Below are 24,150 nucleotides of genomic sequence, written 5' to 3'. Positions count from 1 at the left end.
CGGCTAAGAATGATGTACTGCGCTTTTGGAGGCCTGAACAGGATAGGTATCTTATACACTTTTGAATGCGCCAGAAACGTATCGTAGCATATCATCAGCCAAGTGCTTGGTTTTTTAGACTAGATGATAAGTTGATCTCTGGTTCTGATCAATTTTATGAGAACAAATCACTTGCCTCGAAGCCTTCCGGAAACCTGAGTTTTCTTACAGCCGACGTGAATGGAGTTTGCACAACCACTAAGCAAGTTGAACTTGACATGACGTCGCACAAGTATAAGATAGGTGTAGGAATAATCACAGAAACCCATTTGGGTAAGACCGTCCATGATAACACAATTTTCCAAGCCGGATATGAAGTACTACGACGTGACGGAAACATACTGGCGGTCAACAAAAGTAAGGGTGGAGGAGTCGCCATATACATGAAAAATAACTTACCATACACAGCCCAAAATTGGAGTCCTGGACGAGCTAGAAGTTTGCTGGAGCATCATTTAACCTTTGCAACCCGACAGCATCATAACAGCTGAAGTTTACCTCTCTTCTGATACATTAGTCTGTCGCCGGAAAATGCTATCTAACCACCTTCTGGAAACACTTGATCGTCTTCGATCCTCAATGCCAAGAGCAAAAACTGTCTTGGTAGGAGACTTTAACAGGCATACATTGCAACTGCTAGGTATGGCTTATCGATTGGTGGAGGTTTGGAGATGATCAGAGCAATTCCAACTGCGAGAGGGCATCGAATATGGTGCATCCAATAGTGAAGGTTTGGCAGCAATCGGTTCGGTAGGTTCTGAGCTGTGAGTTGTCTGCTAGCATGAACTTCGGACTTTGCGAAATTCGACGACTTTAAACCTGACCTAAGATCACCAAATTTACAACACGCAAGAAAATCAGATATGGCGCATGCAGTGGTGAAGGTTTTACAGCGATTGGTGCTGTAAGCTTTGAGACCTGAGCTGTCTGCATTAGCATGTAAAATTTTCCTTCGCGTTTTTGAGGTAGTCGACCTCAGGTCAACTCTCAACCTTGCCTGTCCATAACTCACTTTATTGTACAGAATTGATTGATAAAGGTTTCAAGGCGATCGGGCGAGCCGTCACAGAGAACGTGCGTGTCTGCTTCATATGCCGGTGTTTAGGCCCAGCGAGTTTTACCAGTCGTTTAGTCCCCTTCATTTGAAGGTACGATTTCAGCGCATCTGTGCGCCAGAGCTGTTGATCAGTTATGTACACAATCTGCCGTGGTGGGCGGCGTAAATACGTGCGTGGTGGGGACGGCACGTCTGGCAACAATAGGGTGATTGTATTTGCTATACGGGGAAGGGTAGCATTTGTTTGAGGCAATAATACGCACTTGAACTGTGTATGAGTGCACCATTTCTGTACGGCAACCGGAGATCACAGCACTGTTATGGCGGCTCCTGTCGCTACTGCGACCGTGCGGGCTATGCGTGGAGGGAAGAGGCTTATTCCCACCAGAGCAGCTCTGATTCTGGTAAGTGTGAGCTGCATTAATCGTTATCCAATATTCACAGGTGAGGGCTGGAATTTTTGACACATGATAAGCCCCATTGAGCAAGTGCCATGCATGACCACCAAGGTGGAACTGTTATGTAATGCTCACAGCCTGCAAACTGGCTGGGTTATGCAAGAAATGCCCAGGGTAGATAAGTGCATATACAGAGGGCAACACCTCTGTCCCAATAATATTTTATTGAAACTTGAAAGCTCCTATGGTTTGCAGACTAGGCACAAGTTAAATACAGCAAAGATCATTTTTCAGGACAAGCTTCAGCTTTATGGTTTGAGAGACCACTGCTGGCCTCAATGTAAATTTAGTGGCTGGATTCAACTAATGTGCTGCATACCACATAGATAAGACAAAGGTTCACATATGCAGTTAAAGGAGATATGAAGAGCCTGGCACAGCCTTGGGGAAATGCAGCTTACAACTGGGACATACTGGGCTCTACGCAGATGCCTGGCGTATAACTCAAAAGTGTTGTGCCCATGGATTTTGGTATAAGTTGCAAGCTTTGTCTCTTGAAATCTTCAGGAATTTGTGAAATCACTGAGGGACAGTGGGGTGAAATGTGGATCAATTTTCAATGAGCATTTGTATTTGATAATCATATGTTTTCTCTCACTTACCTGGCTAACAGGACTGAAAGTATATGTTCCAGTGGGCTTAGTCTGTCAGCAGGCATAGGATGAAACCATCTCTGGCTTCCATTCAATTTTCCTCCTATATTCTGGTTTGGCTTTGACCGTTAGTCATTTTCTTCATCTGGATTTGACCTTGGCCTCACCCTTGTAGTACCTAATAGCATGCTTGGCTGTAGTTTTATGTCATTTGTATGACTGATATGCACTTTGGCTTACACTTCAAGCAATTTCTCATGATTCTGTTGACTTTGGCTATGTACATTCTTGAATTGCCAGCTCCAGCATGGTAAAAGTGATTTTTCATTATGGTTTACTGCCTCACATAAGTCTTGCCCATCCTGTTACCCCAATATATCACACAACTTTCCATGTCTGGAAACTAAAACAAGCTTGTTTTTCTCTGGCAAATTAACATCTGATGACTGTCAAAGGAGTAACTGGCAGAACCTGTGCATGCATACTAGCACACAGGACCAGAATCACTGTCTGAAAATCTGTCATCCAGGATGCTTCCCAGTGTTAATCTCAAGCCTTAATATCAATGGTCAATCACATAATCTCCCTTGGTCCCAAACACCTCCTTAAAGTCTGATAACAGATTTCTGACTATGCAGCTTTAGGGGATTTGAAAATTATTTTGGTTTTACAAAAGAGTGTGATGCACAGGTTTTGGCTTTGTCTTCAGCCTTGTGATTCCAAACTTGTGTACTTTGTATGCCTGGCTCCAAGAGGTGTGTGTTTGTCATTTTGTGATATTGAGTTGCGAATCACAACATGATATGCTCCAACAAATAACAGTGCATGTAAAACTCAAATAAGTGCAGCTTGTATCAAACTTCTACTGCAACTACCTGCAACACCAACAATTGCATCTGTGTACATATGCGATCTATATATCAACTTGTGCTTTTTTATGTTTCAGACAAAAAATGCTGTTGAGAAGGTCAAGAGTGTACTAGGCAAGAATCCACAAGCAGTAAGTTATCACATGGCGTGCTCAGTATGGACATGTGACCATATTGTTACACATATAGCACTCTGTGCCACACTCATCAGATCAGGTGATGCCATACAGCTACTGAAGCTGTATGACATTGCCTGATCTCACTTGGCAGGAATGGTGGACACCACAGGGACTTGAATCCCTAGTTCTGGTTTCCCAGGCACACGCTTAAACCACAACACTTCAGATACCTGGCTGTGTGCTGTTCAGCAGTGATTGACGGTCAATTTCGTTGTCAAATCTGAGGTGCTCAAACTTTTGACAATGAAAATTGATTTTGAACTGGGCTAAGTATTATGCAGCTGCTTAGAAATGATTTTCTGTGGTAGTGAAACTTTTGCTGAAGACAGCAACTTTTATTCACAGATCGGCCTCAAAGTCGGTGTGAGGCAGAGGGGATGCAACGGTTTGAGCTACACTCTAGAGTATGCCTTTGAGAAAGGAAAACTGGATGAAGAAGTCCACCAAGATGGTGAGAAGTACACTGTTGGCCATCCGCATCCGGTTTTGAGTGCCGGCTACCGGTACTGGTGGGGCTCGCCTTGTTGGGCGGTTCTCTGGTTCTCTCTGGGGTTGGGCAGCTCTCTGGGATAGGACAGAGCTGTCCCACGAGTGCACGTTTGGCAGTAGTGTACATATTTCATGTTGTTTTTACACAATGAGGGCAACATCCTGGATCAGCTTCCATATTTTGTCCAAGCTCTCGCGATCGAACGCGATGCTCTCCAAAACCATTTGTAGACTGTGCTGCTGCTATGGCCATTTGTGACCAGACTTATCATTTGCAAACATATGTCGGCCTCCTGGTTCTGTTGTGGAACGTGAACTCACATATCTTTGGATGTTGTATGGGGGGGAAATGATACGCACCCCATGTTCACAGGTGTTACGGTCTTCATCGACCGCAAAGCGCAGCTGTCTCTTCTTGGCACGGAGATGGACTATTCAGAATCGAAGTTGGCGAGCGAGTTCATCTTCAATAATCCCAACATCAAAGGAACTTGTGGTTGTGGCGAAAGTTTCTCGGTGTAGTCAAGGACGTCGCGAACGGCGTACGGTATTTATGTAGTTAGTGCGATATGGAAGTGGGAACCTTATGCATCGACGATGCGGATCGCTGCCCTCCCCACCGCAGCAGTGCAAGGTCTTTCTCAATGGTTCTCAACGTGCTGGATCCGTGGATCTGGTGAGGATGCCGCTATACCAGTCCGTAGCATCGTGCAAATGCATTTTGCGGAATACGGTGAAGTACAGCAGTGCACGCTTGATTTTACCGAGCGAACTATACCTTGGTATATGAATACATTCATGTGCAATATAGCAGTGAATGAGAAGAGCGCGGCCGGGTGAACTACGACTGCAGGTTGAACTTCTCCATGTACTTTCTGGTGGAGAAAGACATGTTGCTGTCGGATATGCCATACACGGTCATGTCGGTGGGCCGGCCCGGCGGCGGCGGTGTCAGGTTCTCCTTGCCCAGCAGGCGTGCCTCGACGGGGTGTGGACTCGGCCGACCGCCCACTGCAACAGACCACACCATTAGTTGGTCGGCTTCATCAGTGCGCGCATGAGACCAAATGATAGCAGTGTGATATGGTTTTGCGGTCATCAGTGCATTTCTTGTATGCTGCACCGCGACGCTCAAGCCAGCTTTTTTCGGAGCTAGGGGTCAGAGAATCCCCTTTCTCTGATACATATATCTCTGACGCTAACCCCTCCACACACTTGAATGAAAGAACGTTGCCCTGGATCTCACGGTCGCGGTCGTTCGTCGACCTACGGCATTGCCTCTCGATCTGGCCTGCAACATCGAGCCGTAGGTGGTAGCTCGTAGATTTGCACAGCATTGGAGGTTTTAAAACCGTTTTGGGCGAATTCGAATTCGAACTGGGCGAAACGAAAAGTCAAATTATCCGTGTAAGTGTTTTCCCACTGTCCACACCGTTCGCACCCTGCCAGATGTATCCCACACCCCAATACATAATTCACAACACGCGTCTAACGCCCGCTTAGGGCCCGAAGTTAACGTTACCTGTATAACCGGGAGGTTTCATGAAGTTGGCTTCAAAGTCGTGAAGCATTCTTGTAAATAGCAAAGTTGCATCGTTAGGCTTAATTATCGTTTCAAGGTATCGTTTGACACCATGTAAGAGAGAGAGAGAGAGAGAGAGAGAGAGAGAGAGAGAGAGAGAGAGAGAGAGAGAGGAGAGAGAGAGAGAGAGAGAGAGAGAGAGAGAGACAGAGACAGAGACAGAGACGGAGACGGGAGACGGGAGACGGGAGACGGGAGACGGGAGACGGGAGGACGGGAGACGGGAGAGACGGGAGATCGGGAGCGGGAGACGGACAGAGAGGAGAGAGAGAGATGAGAGAGAGAGAGAGAGAGAGAGAGAGACACGGAGGACAGAGACATGAGACGAGGACAGGACAGAGCACAGACGACCAGGAGACAGGAGACAGAGACAGAGACAGAGACAGAGGACAGAGACAGAGGACAAGAGACAAGAGCAGAGACAGAGACAGGAGGACAGAGACGAGACGAGACAGAGACAGAGACAGAGACAGAGACAGAGACAGGAGACAGAGACAGAGAGAGAGAGAGAGAGACGAGAGAGAGAGAGAGAGAAAGAGAAGGAGAGAGAGAGAAAAAAGAGAAGAGAGAGAGAGAGAAGAGAAAAAAGAGTAAGAGAGAGAGAGACAGAGAAAAGAGAAGAGAGAGAGAGAGAGAAAAGAGAAGAGAGAGAGAAAAGAGAAGAGAGAGAGAGAGAGAAAAGAGGAGAGAGAGAGAGAGAGAAAAGAGGAGAGAGAGAGAAAAGAGAAGAGAGAGAGAGCGGAGCCGGAGCCGGAGCCGGAGCCGGAGCCAGAGCCAGAGCCGGAGCCAGAGCGAGCCAGAGCCAGAGCCAGAGCCAGAGCCAGAGCCAGAGCCAGACAGAGTGGAGATGTATAATATATATATATATATATATATATATATATATATATATATATAAGGAGAAGAGAGAGTGCATATTTAACGAACGTGCATATTTAAACTTGGAATAGCTTCTAACCCCACGAGCCTTCTGACAGTTCCAGCAGTGTACCTCTGGCGCCTACTCGACCAAAGAGCGGCGCGGCCGCCGACTGAACGGTGGAGATGGGGGCTCAGAGCCAGCCGCCCACGAACACTACGCACCTGCGCCGGCGCGCTGCAGCAGCTGCCGGCTGTCCACATACTTCATGGCCAGTGTGTTAATCTCCAGACTGAGGTCGCTGCTGCAAGGCACGGCCGCCGACGGTCGGGCCGCCCGTGGCACGCACGAGTAGTCAAACACCGACCTGCAGCAGGAATACCACTCAAACACGGACCTGCGGCAGGGATAACACTCAAACACGGACCTGCGGCAGGGATACCACTCACATACGGACGTACAGAGGCAGGGATACCACCCAAACACGGACCTGCGGAGGCAGGGATAACACTCAAACAAGGAACTGCGGCAGGGATACCACTCAGATACGGACCTACAGAGGCAGCGGTACCACCCAAACACGGACCCGCGGCAGGGATACCACTTAAACACGGACCTGCGGCAGGGATACCACTCAGATACGGACCTATGGAGGCACGGATACCACTCAAACAAGGACCTGCGGCAGGGATATCACTCAAACAAGGACCTGTGGCAGGGACACCGCTCAAACACGGAGGTGTGGCAGGGATATCACTCAAACACGGACCTGTGTCAGGGACACCACCCAAACACGGATCTGCGGCATGGATACCTCTCAAACAAGGACCCGCGGCAGGGATACCACTCAAACACGGACCTACGGAGGCAGGAATACCACTCAAATACATTACCTACGGAGGCAGGGATACCTACGAAGGGAGGGATCCAACAGCACGGGAACCAACAGCAACGAGGACGACACTCAAACGAAGACGCAACAAGAAAGTGGACGGCAGCTAACGAGGTTACCGCACGGGCGCGGCACTCAGCACGGGTCTCCGGCTCCGGGACCGGTGCAGATCACCTGCTAAGCGGAGCGCGCCCGCAGCCCGGGCGCTTGGGCACCGCCAGCGCCATGCTCACCGCTCGTTGGTCTGACTGGGGGCGAGGCTGACCCCGGCGGCCCTCAGCTGCTGCAGCGTGGCGCGCCGCACCGGGTCCTCTGACGACGCCGCCGCCCGCGGCGGCCCGACCTCCTTCGGCGGCGTCGCCGGCCGCTCCGGCTCGGCAGGGTACGCGTTCAGTATCTGGTTCACCTGGCCCTGACAATGGCAGCGACAGCGCGCGGGTAAGCGTGGCTGACCAAGCACCAGAGCACGAGTATGCAGCTCAGTTTACAAATGTGGCGGGATGCGTGCTTCTGTGGCGGACAGGCCCATAGGACAGCACTGAGTCGGCTACCCCAATGGCATTTACGTTTACGTCTGGACTGAATCAAGTTGCACTGGCATATTAAAAACATGTCCTGGCATCTTCTCCAGTCCCGGACAGGAAGGGGAGGCACCATTGTATTAAGAAGTGAAGCACGAGTCATGGAAGCTTAGGCACCTGTCGAACACCTGGCAAAAATCGAGCGTTCATCTATATGCATATTTAGTAAAACCATCACCATGGAACGATCAATACCCGTCATGCCAAACAAGATTCGGCAATTGTCTGAGCGAAAAATGTAAAGGCTTCCAAAATCCACGCGCAACTTAGCAAACCGCCACATTTCATACGGAAACAAAGAAGCCACCACCACACACGCACACACAAACACACCTGACGCGTCTGCGATATTTACGGACATCACGTGAAGTAGACTTCCCGACTCACAACATCGCATCCTAGTCCCACACCTCGCGCCATTCACTTAGTTTGTCACGCCTGCCGGCAGGCTGGGTGCTGGACTCCGGAGCCACGCCAGGCGCCTCACCATCACATTTTGGAAGAACGTCTTGTCAGGTTTCGCCCGCTCGGTCTCAGCCTCTTCCTCGGCCGCAGAGCCGCCTGCTGACCTGTCGGGCGCAGGGTGAAACGGATGCGACGGGGCCCGGCCGAACAGGCTGGCAATGCACTCAGCGGCTTCCGGTTCTATACTGCGTTAATGTACCCCCTCGCATTGTCCCCTGATATCAGAAGATCCATGACACTAAAAAAGGTTGACATGGGCTTTCAAACATGTGTAAATGCAGGCACATTTCCTTTTATACCTCTCCACTGCATGTAATGCCTGCAAAAGCGCAGCCTCCGGTTGGCATGCCTCCCAACCATCCACACCGGCAAAGTGATAAACTCCATCTGACATGTGACCGGAGGGAAAACACATGAAAAGCATGTGACCAACTCCACGCTATAGTTGAACACCGTGTGACCAGTTCAAGTTCTGGTGAGCTCAGCACATTACCGAAAGCCTCGTGTGACTCTAACCAACGATGACCACCAGCCCAACGTTAACCTTAGCTTTAACCAACGTTACACGCCCCGACTGAACCGGCGCCTGGCAGGCCGGCGGAAACGCTGGTCGCTCACCCATCGCCGGACGGCTGGTACTCCTGCATCTGCACGTGCAGGCTCTGTTCGGGGCTGGGGGCCTGCTCCGGCACGGGCGGCAGCACGACGCCGCGCAGCGTGAGGTCCGTCTCCTCGACGGCCCAGCCGCGCCCGTCCACCCACTCCTGCACGCGCCGCTGCTGCACCTGAGCCGTGTTCTCGGCGGCGACCGCCGGCGGCTCGGCCGGCGGCGCGCCGGCGCAGCAGCGCCGCGGCGGGTCCGCCGCCGGCTCGGTAGTTGTGCCGATGTCGCGGCGCGGCAGCAGTCCCAGGCTGGTGTTGACAGCGGTGGCTGCCGTGCGCGGCCGCGTATCCTCCGTCTGCGTCTGCGCCTCGCGCAACACCGCCGGCCGGGCGGCGGCGCGGTCGCGCGCCAGCAGCGCCTTCATCTGCCCGCGCAGCTGCGCCAGCTGGCGGCCGTTGTCGGCCACGATGCGCAGCACGGCGCGCAGCTCGGCCGCGCAGCAGCCGGTGGCGGGCTCGCTGCCGCCGCCGCTGCTGGCGGACCACGCGGCCGGCGAGCCACCGCTGGCCGAGGGCGGCGCCGCCGGCGGCGGCCGCGACGCCGCTCCCACCGGCGACGGTGAGGCAGCCCTGCGCGCCGGACCGGTGGCCACACGCGGCACCTCCTGGCCGTCCTCGTAGCTGATGCTGACGTCGCTGAGCCGCACGGCGGCCGGCTGCGTCAGCGGACTGGGCCGCGGCGGCCCGGCCGGCGGAGTGCGAAGTCGCGGCGGCGGCGGCGGCGCCGGCTCGCTAGAGCGGCCCGGCACGGAGCGGCTGCGGCGCAGGTCCTGCTGAAGCCGAGCGGCCGGCAGCGCGCCACCCGGCCGCGAGCCCAGCACCAGGCTGCGCTCCTCCGGGTTGAACACGAGCGACACGTCCGGCACCTCCCGGCGGATATCAGCGGTCTGCGACAAAGCACAGCAGCCAGTCAGGTCGCCATCAGTTGTGGGCTGAGTAGTATGTAATGGAATGTAAAATCATGTAGCAGGCATACCCTGTACCTTCAATGCTCAATGGGATGCCCTCAATAGCCAAAAAACTCATATGACAAGATGCAAGGTTTTGCCAGATGTACGGTGCCCATACGATTATAAAAATGCAACATCACCAAATGCTCGTATTCTGGCACAGTCATGGATGGGATATATGGGTGACCACAACCATGCAGATCTGGGTATCTACAGAAACCATGAGCCCAAGCGGCCAACAGAGTACCACAACCAACCTCAAGCCCCTGGTAAGGCTGTGGTGGAGCCCTTGGCCCTGATATGTCTGGACATCCATTCATCAGTCCTGGAAACAAAAACAAAAATATGATGGCAAGTCAGAATACCAACATCACAGCATGATATAAACACAGTAAACAGATGGGGATACAAAAAGGCAATATGCCATGAGGTCAATCAATGATCATGGAAATCCAATAAATTGGTAACTAACTCATGATATAATGACTTGATCTTCAGTAATGGGACTTTGCAGTCAGTGCCCATAGGATACTTAACTTAACCAAAGGTTTGTGGGCTCAGCCCATGTCTGTCCTTCAACAACCAGATCTTCAGGGCAGATAATGTTTGACAAAAGACAGTATGAGAAAGAAAAGGAGATAATGGTGCCACTTATGGTGTATTACTTCAAGGGTGGTGTATGCAGATAATCCTACCTGCTACCTGACCTTTCACACACTAGGAGGGAACTGTGGAGAAAGCCACCCCACAGGCCATTGGGGAAATCATTTGAACAAATCTAAGGGTAACTATGTTCTACAGGAAACAATCTTGCATCCTTGCAGACCAGGCAGGGTTTTCACAGTTTTGCTGGTTTGCAAAGGTCAACTGTGCATAAAGGATGATACAGAATAAGTCCTGCACTTTGCCTAATGCAATGCAGGACTGGTTCTGCAGCAGGTGACAGGCACAGCACCTAAGAGAGCAAGTCTGACTGGTACCAAAATAATGAAAACATCTGAATATTGCTTAGGGTCATGCATTGCACACATATGATGAAGATTATGGGGCATACAGGTCTGATTTCTGCTGTTTCACATACTGATGGCATCAGTAATAAGTGAATATACAAAATAAAGGTTCAAAAAACATAACAAATTAATGAAATCAGCTTTTTCATGAGCGATAGATGCTGCTGGTTTTTATGTTATCATTATTTGCATGATCAAGGTGGTGACAACTTTTGATCATGGAACACCACCTGCATCAGTCACTTAGTACCACACTTAAGTAACTAATGCATGGTCTTGAGTAACATTCACCAAAAGTTCCCCTACCCTTAGCCCATTCAAATACCACAGAACCAATTAAATGTGATCTGGATAAAAATATAAATAGCTTGAAACTTGAGTGTCAACTCATTATTGACACATTCTGAGGAGCATGGAGATGCAAAGCTTGCTGAGCATCCAACACCTGTAGATGATATGCACAAAATGTTGTGACTTGGACTTAAGTCTGAGCAAGCACGATGATCATATGACTAAAAATGTTAATCATTATTAATCATTGGAGGTAGTGATAGCATCACCATGCATTTCGAATTCGAGCGGGAAGAGGACTGCGAAGTTAGGCGGAAGGCACATGAATGATAGTACCGACAGTACGTTCACCTGTTGATTCAGCTGGAAACAAAGAAGCCTGTATGTCTTGCAACCTTGGGAAGATGGCTCTTCGGGTTTCGTTGACAACGTAACAAGGCGACACCCGCCCAATGGGCCTCAAGAATGCGTTACGGGTATGGGACTACGAACTGCGCGCGATCGCGCTGGAACTGTATAAGAAGCGTCAAACCACGGCAGGGTCTAAAAACCTGCACATGGGGCACACGCTACGTTCAGACATGCTCGTTCTCAGAAACGGCCCGTCTGATCGCCTTGAAACCTTCACCAATCGGTTTCGTGCAATGCGGTGAGCTATGGAGAGGAAAAACAAGACCGGACCTCAGGTCAGACACCTCAAAAACGCAAAGAGAAAATATTGCATGTAAAAGCAGACAACTCAGATATCAGAGCCTACTCCCCCGATCGCCGCAAAATCTTCACTATTGGATGCGCTATTCCTGATTCCCCAAAGCAGTAGAGAATTCGATGACCCTAGGTCAGGTCAAAAGTCGTCAATTTTTTAAATTCTAAAACTCTTGCTCCCACACAACTCATAGCTCAGAACCTACCCCGCCAATTGCTCTGAAACTTTACCATCAAGTACGCCATCTGCTCTGATTCCCTGTCCAAGCTGCAAGCATGGTGCTATTTACAATTATGCCTTTTCCCTTTATGTTTCATCCCAAGGAAACGTGCTGCTTGGTTAGGCAGGCCGTTTCACAGAGACCGGTGCGGTAGGCTCTGATATCCGAGTTGTCGGCTTTTGCGTATAAAACTTTCGCTACGCGTTTTTGAGACGCTTAACCTCATGCCAGATCTCAGTATCCGTTCTTCACGACTCACCTTACTGCACGGAATCGATTAGTGGGAGTTTCAAGGTGATCGGACGAGCCGTTTCGGAGAATGAGCGTGTCTGCTTCACATGCCGGATTTTTACACCCTGTCCTAAACGACAGCCAATTCGTCAGTCTTTGATAGCAATCATTGATTGTATCATCAAACATCGGCTTCGACATTGATGTAAACCGATCTCAATAATGAAAGAATCTGAAGACATGCAAGAATTATATACATGTCTTGCATTCAAATTCATTTAGTCTGCTTTGATATAAAACTCAAAATAAAATGTTATTTCGTCATATACGGCATTACATGCTGCAAAAACGTGCCACCATAAGGAACAGTGCGATCCGACTTCTTCTCTTTTCGATCGGACCTTTAACCTTCTTCTTGCCTTGTCCCAGCATCATTGCGACGCCGCGATTGTCCGGGGTGGTCCGAGGCAGGCTGCATGCGCCAGGTATGAGCGGGATGAGAGGTCCCCTGGAGAGAGCCCCGTCCGGGAACCCGGTTCATAACCCGCAGAGGGGTCCCTGCTAGGGCCTGTCCCTAGTTCGGGCTGCCAGCGCATAAAGGCCTGTTTCACCGTTAACCAATTTCCCATATCCCATATCCCTGAAAGGATCACTGCTGGTCGAAAGGATCTCATCAACATGACAAATCACCCAAAACTGCGCCTAGAGCTTTCAGGCAACGCCTGTTGACGCCATCAATAATTCGCTGAAGGCAAGGTCCTAGGAACACTGAAGCTCGCTGAAGCAAGGCTGAAGGGTGTGACGTACGTGTACGGTGCCACATGTACATTACACTGGTAGCACTCTGGCCTATGACCTGTGGTCTACTGTGGCCTACACGCGCAACACGGACAGCGCCTGAATGGAGACGAAGGCATACAACTTCCACGACGAGACAGGCACGGTGGTGGGCGCGTTCCCTCTGCAGGCCGGCGACGACGCGCGCGCCGTGCGCTGGACGGGCGCGTCTAGCGAGACGGAGCCGTACGCCAGCCACTTGGCCATGGTGCAGGCCGTGGCCGAGACGCACGGCGCGCACTGGTGAGGTGGCCGCCGCCGGGCTCGGCGCCTCTGCCGGTCCGTGAGAGGCCAGCGGCTGGCGCGGCTCACTGCACTGAGCCCGGCGACTCCCACGATGACGTGGACGGTCGGCGTTGGGACCGGTGGCTCCGTCCACGCGGCTCTTATTCGTGGTATGTGAGAGGCTGTGTGCACGGTCAAGCAGGTTGCTTTGTGCCGTTGCGTTTTTGACATTGCACAGACCGTTAGCTATTCGATGATTCGTAAAGTTATGCACTGTTCTGCTCCTCATACCTGTCTTACGCCTGTTGTGGCAGCTTTAAAGGAGTGTTGCACGTTCAGTCTTTTCGCGGTAGGATGCGATACCGGGGTATAAGTTTGAAATGGAACAGCTTTCGGGACCTTCTGCGTTGGTAACCCTATGGCTTCCCGATTTTGTTTCCATCACTTTACTTACGCTTTACTCCGCTTTACTTTTTGTTGGAAAAGTGTATTTTCGATCGGGATGCTAATTGGCGCGCTACCTTTCAAGCTGATAGTGTAGTTAGCTTAAGGTCCGCAGCCTCTCCAAACGACTATGATCCTGCACCTGTGTTTGATACCCAGTGCTGAGTGGAGGTGTTGCTGACTGCCTCGTGATGCATCTGCGGCTGTGTGTGCGCAGATGGGTTTCTTACCGCACATCAGACCCGGTGCACAGTGTGCTGTAGTGCGTCACTGTCTCTCCGCGCGCGGTGCCTGCGTGAGTGGTGATAGGCTGGCCCATCGTCTCCTTCATCCTGCCTGGTGGCCGAGCGTTGAGCTGTTACTTCTCCTTGAAATGGACAACCTCGGTGCTGAGTGCTGTTTGTCAAGCTTGGGGTGCTATGTGAAGCACATTCTTAACCATTTTACGTGAAGTTTTAGTGCAGTTATTTACGTACCTAATTATATTAGGGCGAACATATGTTGTGCATTTGCGTGCCATCTGTTTGTAGTGTTAAGCCTTATGCAAGCGGCTTTCCTTCAGGCATTGGTGCTGATATTCCTCCCGCCTTGGCTGCATCACAAAGACAATTATACACGCTCGGTTTATTGTTCTCTGCTCACTGCGCACGATGATATGTCAAAACAGACAACAGGATTTGTGATTTCTACATGCACCTGCGGTGATTACCAATAATTGATAAGACATTTCAGACGCGCATTCCTCTAAAATCAATTGCGACCGGAACGGTGCGTAATGGGAATATTTGGTGCGATTGCATGATATAACATAGAAATTGGCCGACTCCCTGTGGTTATGATGGAAAACATGGCTATTGCGTTGTTGGCTGGCAACTGGTGAGAACATTTGGACAAGGGGACACGGTTGCACGGCTGACAGGATATGGCACATGGGGGCATTTTATTGCCTCACCAGAGCCGCCAGATCCCTGGCACAAACCCTGTGCAAACACAAGCACACATTACATCCTCGTACAACATATGTACAGACAAAGGGATCCATCAGACCCCTGCACTATCCCTGGGCAGCCCCTACCAGGACCAACCTACCGGATCGCATCACGGCAGCCCCAGCACTCTGCGATGCTGCCGCTTAGTGCCACCGCACCACAACAAAACATCAACCGGCGGCTAGCGGGATACGTAGGTCCATGACCACGGCGGGCAACACGCACACCCACCCATCCGTGCCGTCCGCACTGTCCGGGTGGCACGCCCCGCTGCTGCGGCGCGGCTCAGACCGCCGGCGGGTCCGGCTGGCTCGGCCGCGGCCCGGTCGGCAAGGCACGGTTCTGGGGCCGGCCCGGCGGTCGAGAAGAGGCGGATGGGGCTGCTGGCACCGGCCGGCAGCTGGAGCAGATGGCGCCACGGATCACGCCGGAAGATGGCGTCATATTTTGGCCGGCTGTCCGGAGGTCAGCGCCACCTACCCGTGAGAGACGCATCCGTTAGTGTCTAACTTTTCCGCTAGGCAGTGGTGTTCGCTGCCGTCACAATTTGTACCTTTCAAACGGCTCGTCAAAATGATACATCCTCCGTAATTCATTGCCCGCACGCTGCTTGCTTATATCTAAGATTCTTATTGAACATCGGCATGCACAGCATGCGCACCACGAGGGAGAGACGAGCATATGTGTAGACATCCGCTACTGTCAATGATAGGGGCCGATCCAGGATACCACCGACATCACCAACAAGAGGCCACTCGATATACGCTTGTCAACTTCGAAAGAGTTGACTTCGGCTTCACATTCACACCAGTGTTTGCGACTTTTTCCAACTATTGGTTTAACACTTGGTGTTACTGGTGTCCTTATTTTGCTTGGTATTGAACAGGTCAACGTCCATTTTTGCACAAGTATTTTGGGAAAATTGAAGGAGTCTATTTTAAGACGACCTCACGCCTGCTACAGCTCCGTCAACCAGCCACAGAAATAGGGCCTACGGTAAGTCACGTACTGGACTTGGTTCTTGCGCTCATGCGATCAGAAGGTCGTGTTACATCTCCGAACAGATTTTCAGGTTGGTCAAAAGTCATCGCGGACGAACATCGATCTGCATATGAAACTGAACCGACTGCCCGCTCGACGAACGGAATTGCAAGCTGACGCCTCTGGACTTTGGCGCTCCCAAAAGCTCTGGATAGTGTCCATTTTCTTTTCAGACCTTTATTTTCGTTGATTTTGTCTGCAGTTAACGGTTCTGTTCAGCATAACCCCGGATCGCTAAACATAGGATGTAGGCACACGGAGCACGCTCATTTTCTTTAGGCTGGGGGCTTCAACCCATTTTCAGGCTAAACTTTCGGAAAAGATGTGGCAAAATGAACTTAAGTTGGCCTGCCGAATGCCATCAAATCCATGCACGATAATGGACCAAATCGATAGCTCTAAGATGGCGCAGTGCTTGCGCAATGTAAGGCACGGTCAATCTTAAGCCACAAACACAGTGTCATCGCCCTGGGCTGCGAACAAATGTTTTACGTATCTCCACGAATGGGATCAAAAACCTTTGTTGAGTTTTACTACTATAACCACTAATGGAGGAGTAAAAATTTACCAACACCCGCATTGCATTCCGAAAGTGACAGCAACCTTGCATAAGTTATACGGGTGTAAAGGCTATCTAGCGAATTTACGAGCGAATGTAACCCACCGTCGGCGAAAACAATTATCTTGGCTGTTGGCTAAACAAAGTCGTCAGAATATGCGGCTAACGCGCGGCCAACTGCAAATAAGAAACATCCTCTTTTGTGAAAAATCTCGGACTTCTGCAGTTTTTTTCTTTAATTGAACCCGTACCAGCAAAAAAAGCCAAGTGGCCAGCACAGTTTTCTGTTGCAGCGAAGACATGCTTTTATTTTACGGTCATGAAGACATCAGGAATCCCTAAAAAATATAACACTTTTCTTGATATGGACATATTTTGAAGTTAAGCACGTTTTTTAATATCCTAGCCCACATGAATTGTGCATGCTGCATGCCACAATATACCTTTTCCAAAACGTTTGGTTCTGCCAGACGTATGGATGATCAAGATGCGGTTAATAATCCAGATAAAAGCACAAGAACCCCACCCAAAATTGGCGCCGTCGCGGCGTCACTCGCACGGGCCCAATAATTTTCTTCACCTTTGCTGCCGAGAGCTCGAGCTGTTCAGAAGTGAATTATCTAACATTCTTGGGAAGGTGTGAACCTACACCTGCCAGATACGAGTCCCAACGGCCCTCGCGGCGGCCCCTCACCTCCTGGCGCCGCTGCTGGAGCCCCGGCGACCCTCGCGGCGGCCCCTCACCTTCCGGTACCGCTACTGGAGCCCCGGCGGCCCTCGCAGCGGTCCCTCACCTCCCAGCCCGCTGCTGGAGTCCCGGCGGACAGGGGGCCGGCGGAGCGACGCTAGCGCTGACGGTTCTCCAGCCAGCGCACAATGGTATCATAGTTCTTCTTCATCCAGGCCACGTTGGTGGTGGAGTACTCGATGGCCTGCTCCATCTCTCGCTTGGCCTCGGACAGGTCAGCCTTGTTCTCCTTGTAGAACTGCTTCAGCTGCGGCCAAGTCACACGCTAGGTCAGTTCGCAGCTTTGGCCGGCTCAGTCCGGTTCAGATCATGCTATCCGATAGAGCAGGGCACGCCGTAGGCGATGGGTTCGTGCCAGGTTTTGGGATGGGTGCCTGTGGCATAGTTTGTAGTCTTTTGTGTTACAATATTTGTAGTGCTGCACACGACAAGCTATTTATAGAACGTTACGTGGCACTCCACACAGTAGAGTTTCTCTTCAGGTCATGCTCTGGATCATCAGCGTCAATTAACACCGTTCAGTTTACACGGCGTCCGTTCCTACCCTCTGACAGCTGGTTACACTTGGTCATTTGTCGTTCAGGCTACACGAACACGTCCGAAATGTGGCGCCCTAATCCAAGCACACGACACAGGAGTCCGCTTCTAGAACGACATTTCTTTGCTTGATCAATTTGATCGCACGCTGTACATGCATGACTTCTGAACTGGAGTTCTTCTGAAGTATGAACCGTTGCGAAGATCTTAACTCCAACACCCCGTGGAGCACTTCCAGCTCAGAGGGCAATTTTGACCTGCGATTTCTCGCCAAATAATGTTAAAATTGTTTAAGGTGCTATGCAACGCCATCGGACTGCCGCACCGTGCCAGCATGGTCCTCTCAGCCAGCCGCCATTGGCAACGCCGAATCACACACTGCGTGTATCTCAGACGTATACCTGCTTGCAAGGTGCGCCCAGTGTAATTTCTGACGTTCTACAGGCTTTTTGTGCACGGGGTCAGCTTGAGCGGTAGCTTAACCGGTCAAGAAGTGACTGACCGTGACTTTATTTAGTCACTAGTTTCCTAGGAAACGCAAGTTGAATTATGTGGGGTGACTCCGTCAGTAGATAAGCTTACTCAGTTGGTAATTCACCTGAACAGTCACTTGCAGGTACCACGCATAGAAATGGTGGATTTTAAATATGCTTTCTCGGCTCGAATTGGTAGTGCCTCCATTGGTACGTCAAACAATACTAGCATAGAAAAGACATGATTCAGCTCATGAAAACTGAAAACAAGGTGATGCCACAACACCGCCACCATTTTTGCTTAGGTCGGTAAAGAAACCGCAAGTCACAAAAATCACCAGTGATCGCGAAAAAAGATGAAGATCATGACGTGAACAAATCTGTGTTTTTAGCATATGTTTACAGATAAAAAAGTTACAGCCATGGAAAATATGTAGACGTTTCTCACTCCCATCTAACATCACACATGTGAACAAAACATGCGATTGAAGTGTTACTGCGCCAAAATGAGAGACAATACGGATCAGACACGGCACGGCCACGGTAGATACTGCAAAAACAAAACAAATCAAGAGCAGCACACAGCTGGTGGTGCAGAGAAAAATAGCATCCCTCTTTGGATTACAGATTGAGTTCGAAGGAAATGCGCCGATGTTGGCGTGTTAGACGGCCAGCGTTTCAGTGAAGGATAAACATTGATGAGTGATATCAGTAATGACTTAACAGGAAACAACTGTTTAAAAAAGAATGAATAAACATATAACAAAAAGTGAATACCTGAGTAGCTGTGACACGTTGATGAGCGAACGGCGTTATGTGATCTTACGGGCGTGTGAGTGAGAACAAGCAGGCAGCGACACCGACAGGCAATGCAGACAACGATTCGTACCTCAGCCAGACCTGAACGTGAGTTAAGATCTCTTCCGAATGATGCACATATGATGCCCAGGTGATACATGCCTTTGAACCTGAGCAAACGTGTGGGGTGTAAAGGTCAGAGGGCGGGTACACCGCGGGCCGGCTACCGTCGGTTCGGGGCGTCACAGTCAGTAGGGCACTGGTCGTGTTAGACGCGGTCAATGTCGACCTGGGCTCGCAAAAGCTGGCAGCCTTCATACACCCGTGCGTTTAATCTCAAACGGCCATCTTAGCACATGAGAACGGGTGAATGGAATTAAAAGGGTCGGTAATCACGCGGCTGCCTGAGGCCAGGGGTCATTAGCAGGCTAGGTACCATGTGTGCTGCTTCTCTACAATATGACGTACCTGTTTCAGATCCAGATCAGTGTTGTAGCCATACTTCAGGTTCGATATAAAGCGGGGAATCATAAAACTGCCGCCACCGAAACTAAAAACCAAACCGAAACGAAAACAAAATTAAAACTCAATGTGCACGTCAGGGCATCAAGCGTGAGGAAATAAAATGATAATGACAATCGCACTTAAGAATCATAGATAAACATGCAAAACCAAAATGTGAACATGCGTTAAAATATCGCAAGTCGTCAGCGTCCATTACCAAGAGGGCCACCTGCATTGGTCGCGATCAGTAGAGAACAGTTGAGCACTGGTATTGGCTCATGCAGATTTTCGTCGCACTTTTCTAAGCCATCGAGGCACATATCTTGCTCGCTATATGTCAACAGCATTTCACACAATGTCCTTAACTCGGAAGCTGCTCCTAACTCAAATCATAAACTCGGCATTGAAATTGTTCATATGAGCCTAAAATGCTTGAACAAGTGTCCTCCAGCAATGAACCACTCACGTTTTAAGAATCCTCTTCAGGTTATTTCGGAGGAAGTCCCAGGCAAGATAGCGTCCCACCGAGTTGCTGGAGACGGCGGAGAACACCTGGGAGCCATCCTGAACCCGGATTCCGGAGTCTGGTGTCAGCGTCCAGTTCAGGTACCTGAGGGCAAGGCCACAAGATCACAGGTCGGGTCAGTCTTGAGGGAGCTTGCCCTGAATGCGTCCCAAGAATACCCGCACGTTTCAGGCCAAGCTTAGCGGGCCACCGCAGAGGCGACAGTGTTGTAGCGGGGGTGCTGAGCATAATCGGCCGACGATGGACTGTGACGGTGCGATCACTAGTGCGGAATGGTGAATTTGCCAACATTTTCCAAATGACACGTGGCCGTCCGGGAAAGCCCGGGGGAGGGGTTACAGATTGACAGGTCTGGTCCAAAAACCTGACACCACTCACACATCTGCAGGTCCAGCTCAGAAATCTGTCACTACGGATCAGGTTTCGTGACGACCAAACACGCGTTTGTACCGTAAGACTTCAGCAGCGTTTCCCCGTCGAGCTCACCCCAGCCGAGCAGTTAACTGCTCAACTGGCGGACTTGAGATCCTTCGAACCCGCCTCGTCCACCCGAACTACATAGTGCCGTACCTGCTGAGGACCCAGATTTCCCTGGAGCAGCCCAGCGCCGAGAGGAGCCGGGACTTCTCGGAAGCCACGTTGGCCGCCTTGTAGCGTCCCCAGGCGAACTCCCACTCGTCCTCGCCGCCCTCACGAATGGCCGTGCAGTACACGCGGGCCTTCAGGTTGGCAGGGATTATTCTGCAACACAACCGGAGCAAATGTACGTGATACGAACCAATACCGGCAAAGATCAGTGGGTGCAGTGAATAAACATGCAATGCGCTTACGGCTGCAGAATGATACCAAACGAGGATAGCTCACTTCTGACCAATCCAGCAACACGTTCAGACCGCTTTATGTACGTGGGGATAGAACAGCCTCCTTCCAAGCAGTCGCAATAATCTTCCGCAATTGTTTTATTTAATATATATATATATATATATATATATATATATCCCTCTCCTATTTCCCATGTATCTACGTATCTATCTATGTATCTATGAACCTATGTGTCCATGTATCTGTCTATCTATTTTTCTATCCATCTATCTAACAATCTATTAATCTGTCTATGCATCGTACGTTATTTGGTACAGGACCAAGCGTACAGTGCAGCGACCATTTCCTGCACCAGGGCGTAAAAATAGCGGGTGGTGACCTATGATACCCGGGACGCACCCGTCGTTGTCTGGATCAGCCATCCACTGCTCGAACTTGTCCACCGACTGGCGCACGCAGTCCTTGTGGCCGAGGGCGCACGCCCAATTCAACACGTTGATCCGGCTGAACTGGTCCAGGTGCGAGTCGTCGGGGCGCTCCTCGAAGCCGACGCGGTCGTACAGCGGCTGGATCATCTTCAGGGCAAAGCGCTGCAGCGGGGGTGAGGGTCAGTCGGACGAGCCGGGATCTAACGGCCCTGAACCGAACTTAGGGCTCAGGGCCAAACGTGTGGCGACACATTTGCCTCGGACAGCGGGTCATCTGCTCTGATTATTTCTACGGCACGCGCAGCCACTACAAACATTAGCGTCGCAGTGTCTCATGGCGACTGCGGAAGACAAAAAAAAGCCAGCTTCAGGCATCGAACGAACGACCCCGCGTCAGCAAGTGAACCATGCTTCTGTCGGGTGGCGACGTGCGCCGACCGAATCTCCCGTGCGCCGGGAGTGGGTGCATAGACCGGGACGACAGTGCCGCCCTGACCAGGCCTCGACATGCGCCACCCGACGTTACCTTGAAGGCACCGTAGCCGGCCGTCCGCTTGAGCTGGGTGTTGACGTAGGCCAGGTTGTCAAAGGCGGCATCCCAGGGCAGGTATTCACGCTCGTTGCTCAGGTAGCCGAACACCGAAAGGGCCGTGTCATAGCCCAGCTGACCGGAGCGCGCCAGGTCCATAGCGTCGTCAATCAGCTGGAAGACAGCAGGCATATGTCAGACAGTGTCACCCAGGCTACAAACGACGCCAAACACAGGTCAGACAGAGCCACGCAGACACCAGACGACGTCAGACGCAGGTCAGGCGGGACCCCGCATATTGCAGAGGACGGCATACACAAGTAAGGTAGGGCCACGCAGACCGCAGACGACGGCAGACGTAGGTGAGGCGGGATCCCGTCGGCTGCAGACGACGGCAGACGTCACCTCTGACGTCCAACTGGTGGCAACAGAACGTCACTGTAGCCTGCCAATCGGCACTAGGATACAGTCAGAGTCTCCTAGCGTAGCACGACGTCACTGGCACCCACCTGGAGGAGACAGGACATGATTGATGCCCACCTGTGCCCGGTTGATGGTGTGGATGGCGGTGTTGTCAACAGACAGTTGACGAATGATGAGCGCCCAATTCTCGGCGTCGTAGTTGACCTTGTAGTAACCCACTTCCTGCACGTTCATTATGACCCACTGGTCGGCGGCCGGCATGCCTGCAAATCGGAGCGCAGTTTGTGTGCGGAACCCGCCACGCCCGTCCACCATGTGCAGCCTTGCCCGCGTGATGTAGGCGGCTACAGTGGTCAACTCACACCAGTATTCACGCTCGAGATATGGCTGTTGACCGCTGATGGTAAAGGCTGCTGCCGATATTCGTCCCACTGTGTTGCGGTGTGTATCGTCCATTGTCTATGGCCTAAATGTTAAAGGTCCACCGCTCCCAGGCTTTAACCGCCGGTGGTAACGGTTGCTGCCGATATTCGTCCCGTTGTGTCCGGTGTTTATTCATGTTTATGGCCTAAATGTCAAAGGTCCGCCGCTTCCAGGCACATGGTTCCAATATCAACTAAGAAAGGGTAACTGGTGTTTTGCCACGCGCCGGTTTCGTTGTTTGACGGCCGTCGCATCCCGACCGTCCGTTCTGCAGCTCCATCTCGCCACTGGAGGCGCTCGGCGTTCGCTAGCTGCGTCGCCGGCTGCCGATCAGGGTGCTTACCGTCCAGGGTCACCTGGCGCTGCTTCCGCATCCAGCTGGAAGGCTTGGTGGTGTTGAAGTCGGGCGCCGCCTGGCTGGCGTACGTGACCGGCACCCACCAGAGGTAGTCACTCGAGCTTTGGCCGCCGTTCAGCAGGAAGCGTTTCTGCAAAAGGTTCGTGAGCATCATTGGAAATATTACTGAAGCGCGGCGCGTCACAACTCAGGCGTGTTGGAGCTAAGCGCCGGAAAGCCGGCATTTAACACGCGCTCGGGTGGGGGTCAAATTGACCCCCAAGGCTTGTCCAGAATGATTTCCGAACGGTGCAGTGTAGCCGCATAAAACTTTAGCATAGCTGTAAAGAAATGAATAGAGGAATTGCTATGTAAAAATCAGGTAAGCCTTTTAAGGTCGCTGACTTTCAGCAGGTCAAAGTTGACCATGACTGTCAGCGAAGGGCATTTCTAGGGAATTGTTCGGTGTGATGCAACAACTGAGTGTTAGAAGGAGCCATACATCTCTGATATAGTTCCTCACGTACTAAATCAATTCGATTTAAAACTACGACCAATCCCATTGACCTAGGGTCAGGCACGAAGGCCAGAACGAGGTCAAAACTATCCTGTGTTTTACTCGAGAGCTTGATTTATGGGGTAGCTTCTGATGCACCTTTCGAATTTATTAACGACAGTGACCGTAACATATATGTTCCATGGACTTATTTAAGGTGGGGGTAGGTCACTGACCAAAAATGACCTAGGACAGCACTTTGTCAATTACGAACGATTTTTGTTTTGTTTTGCTTGTTTTTATGACCATGTTTTTACGAACAATTAATTACGCCTTGCGTAATCCCTGATGTTTATTCGGCCGGCAAAATCAGCGCGATCTCGCAGGTATTTGGTCGCCTTGACCTTCAAAGGTCAAAAGAGGTTAATGACCTCATTGCCGTTTTGCTTAAAACAGGTGTCTAGTTTCACAGCAGTTGCATGAGAAATTCCAGTTGCACTTAGACACCAGTCTGGGGCTTGACCTTGTTTGCCCTTATTTGAGCCCAAGGCCATGACCTAGGAATAATCCACTCTGTAAATTCAGCGTCTCTAGCCATGCTACTTTTGAGATATCCGGGGGTCAAATTGATCCCCACCCGAGCAAAGAGTATCCGGCCGACCACCCGCGCGCATGTTCAAGGGCGTGTCCCACTTTTAAGGCATATTTCAAAAACATGCTCTAGTGAAACCTCAGGACTAGTAACGTCTATTAAACACACTGAGCAGTGCCACTGCAGCACCGTCAGGACATAACAAAGATAACAATCATAATTATTTTCGAATCCAAATGACGCTGTCAACGCTCAGTAACAGCACTAGGATTCTTCCCCGCAGTC

General features: G+C 51.0%; 3 protein-coding genes and 1 long non-coding RNA gene across 5 annotated transcripts in view; 1 reads left to right on the top strand and 3 right to left on the bottom strand.

Annotated features, from left to right (window-relative positions):
* Positions 1–1,243: 1,243 nt before the first annotated feature.
* Positions 1,244–4,492, top strand: MagR (Iron-sulfur cluster assembly 1 homolog MagR). The gene is made up of 4 exons (XM_037236285.1): positions 1,244–1,500; positions 3,094–3,147; positions 3,541–3,646; positions 4,058–4,492. The coding sequence occupies exons 1-4, from the start codon at positions 1,417–1,419 to the stop codon at positions 4,204–4,206; spliced, it is 393 nt and encodes a 130-aa protein (XP_037092180.1). The 5' UTR covers positions 1,244–1,416; the 3' UTR covers positions 4,207–4,492.
* Positions 4,493–4,499: 7 nt separating this feature from the next.
* LOC119111723 (SCL-interrupting locus protein) lies at positions 4,500–9,091 on the bottom strand. Its single transcript, XM_037235530.1, has 6 exons — positions 9,077–9,091; positions 8,682–8,881; positions 8,086–8,167; positions 7,251–7,429; positions 6,350–6,492; positions 4,500–4,695 (listed from the first exon to the last, which is right to left on the bottom strand). The coding sequence occupies exons 1-6, from the start codon at positions 9,089–9,091 to the stop codon at positions 4,526–4,528; spliced, it is 789 nt and encodes a 262-aa protein (XP_037091425.1). The 3' UTR covers positions 4,500–4,525.
* A 403-nt stretch (positions 9,092–9,494) lies between these two features.
* Positions 9,495–11,419, bottom strand: LOC119111779 (uncharacterized). The gene is made up of 3 exons (XR_005095613.1): positions 11,329–11,419; positions 9,934–10,001; positions 9,495–9,613 (listed from the first exon to the last, which is right to left on the bottom strand). It is a non-coding gene; the product is annotated as an uncharacterized LOC119111779 (long non-coding RNA).
* A 2,830-nt stretch (positions 11,420–14,249) lies between these two features.
* Positions 14,250–24,150, bottom strand: part of LOC119113026 (aminopeptidase N) — a 51,019-nt gene continuing 41,118 nt past the window's right edge. For both annotated transcript variants that reach the window (XM_037237342.1, XM_037237343.1), the window contains exons 10-18: positions 22,784–22,928; positions 22,135–22,280; positions 21,592–21,768; positions 21,037–21,227; positions 20,386–20,556; positions 19,756–19,899; positions 19,254–19,335; positions 17,024–17,224; positions 14,250–15,105 (exon numbers count right to left, since the gene is read on the bottom strand). In XM_037237342.1, coding sequence (XP_037093237.1) covers positions 17,075–17,224; positions 19,254–19,335; positions 19,756–19,899; positions 20,386–20,556; positions 21,037–21,227; positions 21,592–21,768; positions 22,135–22,280; positions 22,784–22,928 — 1,206 coding nt within the window. In that variant the 3' untranslated portion in view covers positions 14,250–15,105; positions 17,024–17,074. The remainder of the gene's footprint in view (positions 15,106–17,023; positions 17,225–19,253; positions 19,336–19,755; positions 19,900–20,385; positions 20,557–21,036; positions 21,228–21,591; positions 21,769–22,134; positions 22,281–22,783; positions 22,929–24,150) is intronic.

Source organism: Pollicipes pollicipes, unplaced genomic scaffold, assembly GCF_011947565.3.
Source record: "Pollicipes pollicipes isolate AB1234 unplaced genomic scaffold, Ppol_2.1 Scaffold_7261;HRSCAF=8764_pilon_pilon_pilon, whole genome shotgun sequence".
Taxonomy (NCBI): domain Eukaryota; kingdom Metazoa; phylum Arthropoda; class Thecostraca; order Pollicipedomorpha; family Pollicipedidae; genus Pollicipes; species Pollicipes pollicipes.
This window is presented reverse-complemented; position numbering and strand designations above follow the sequence as displayed.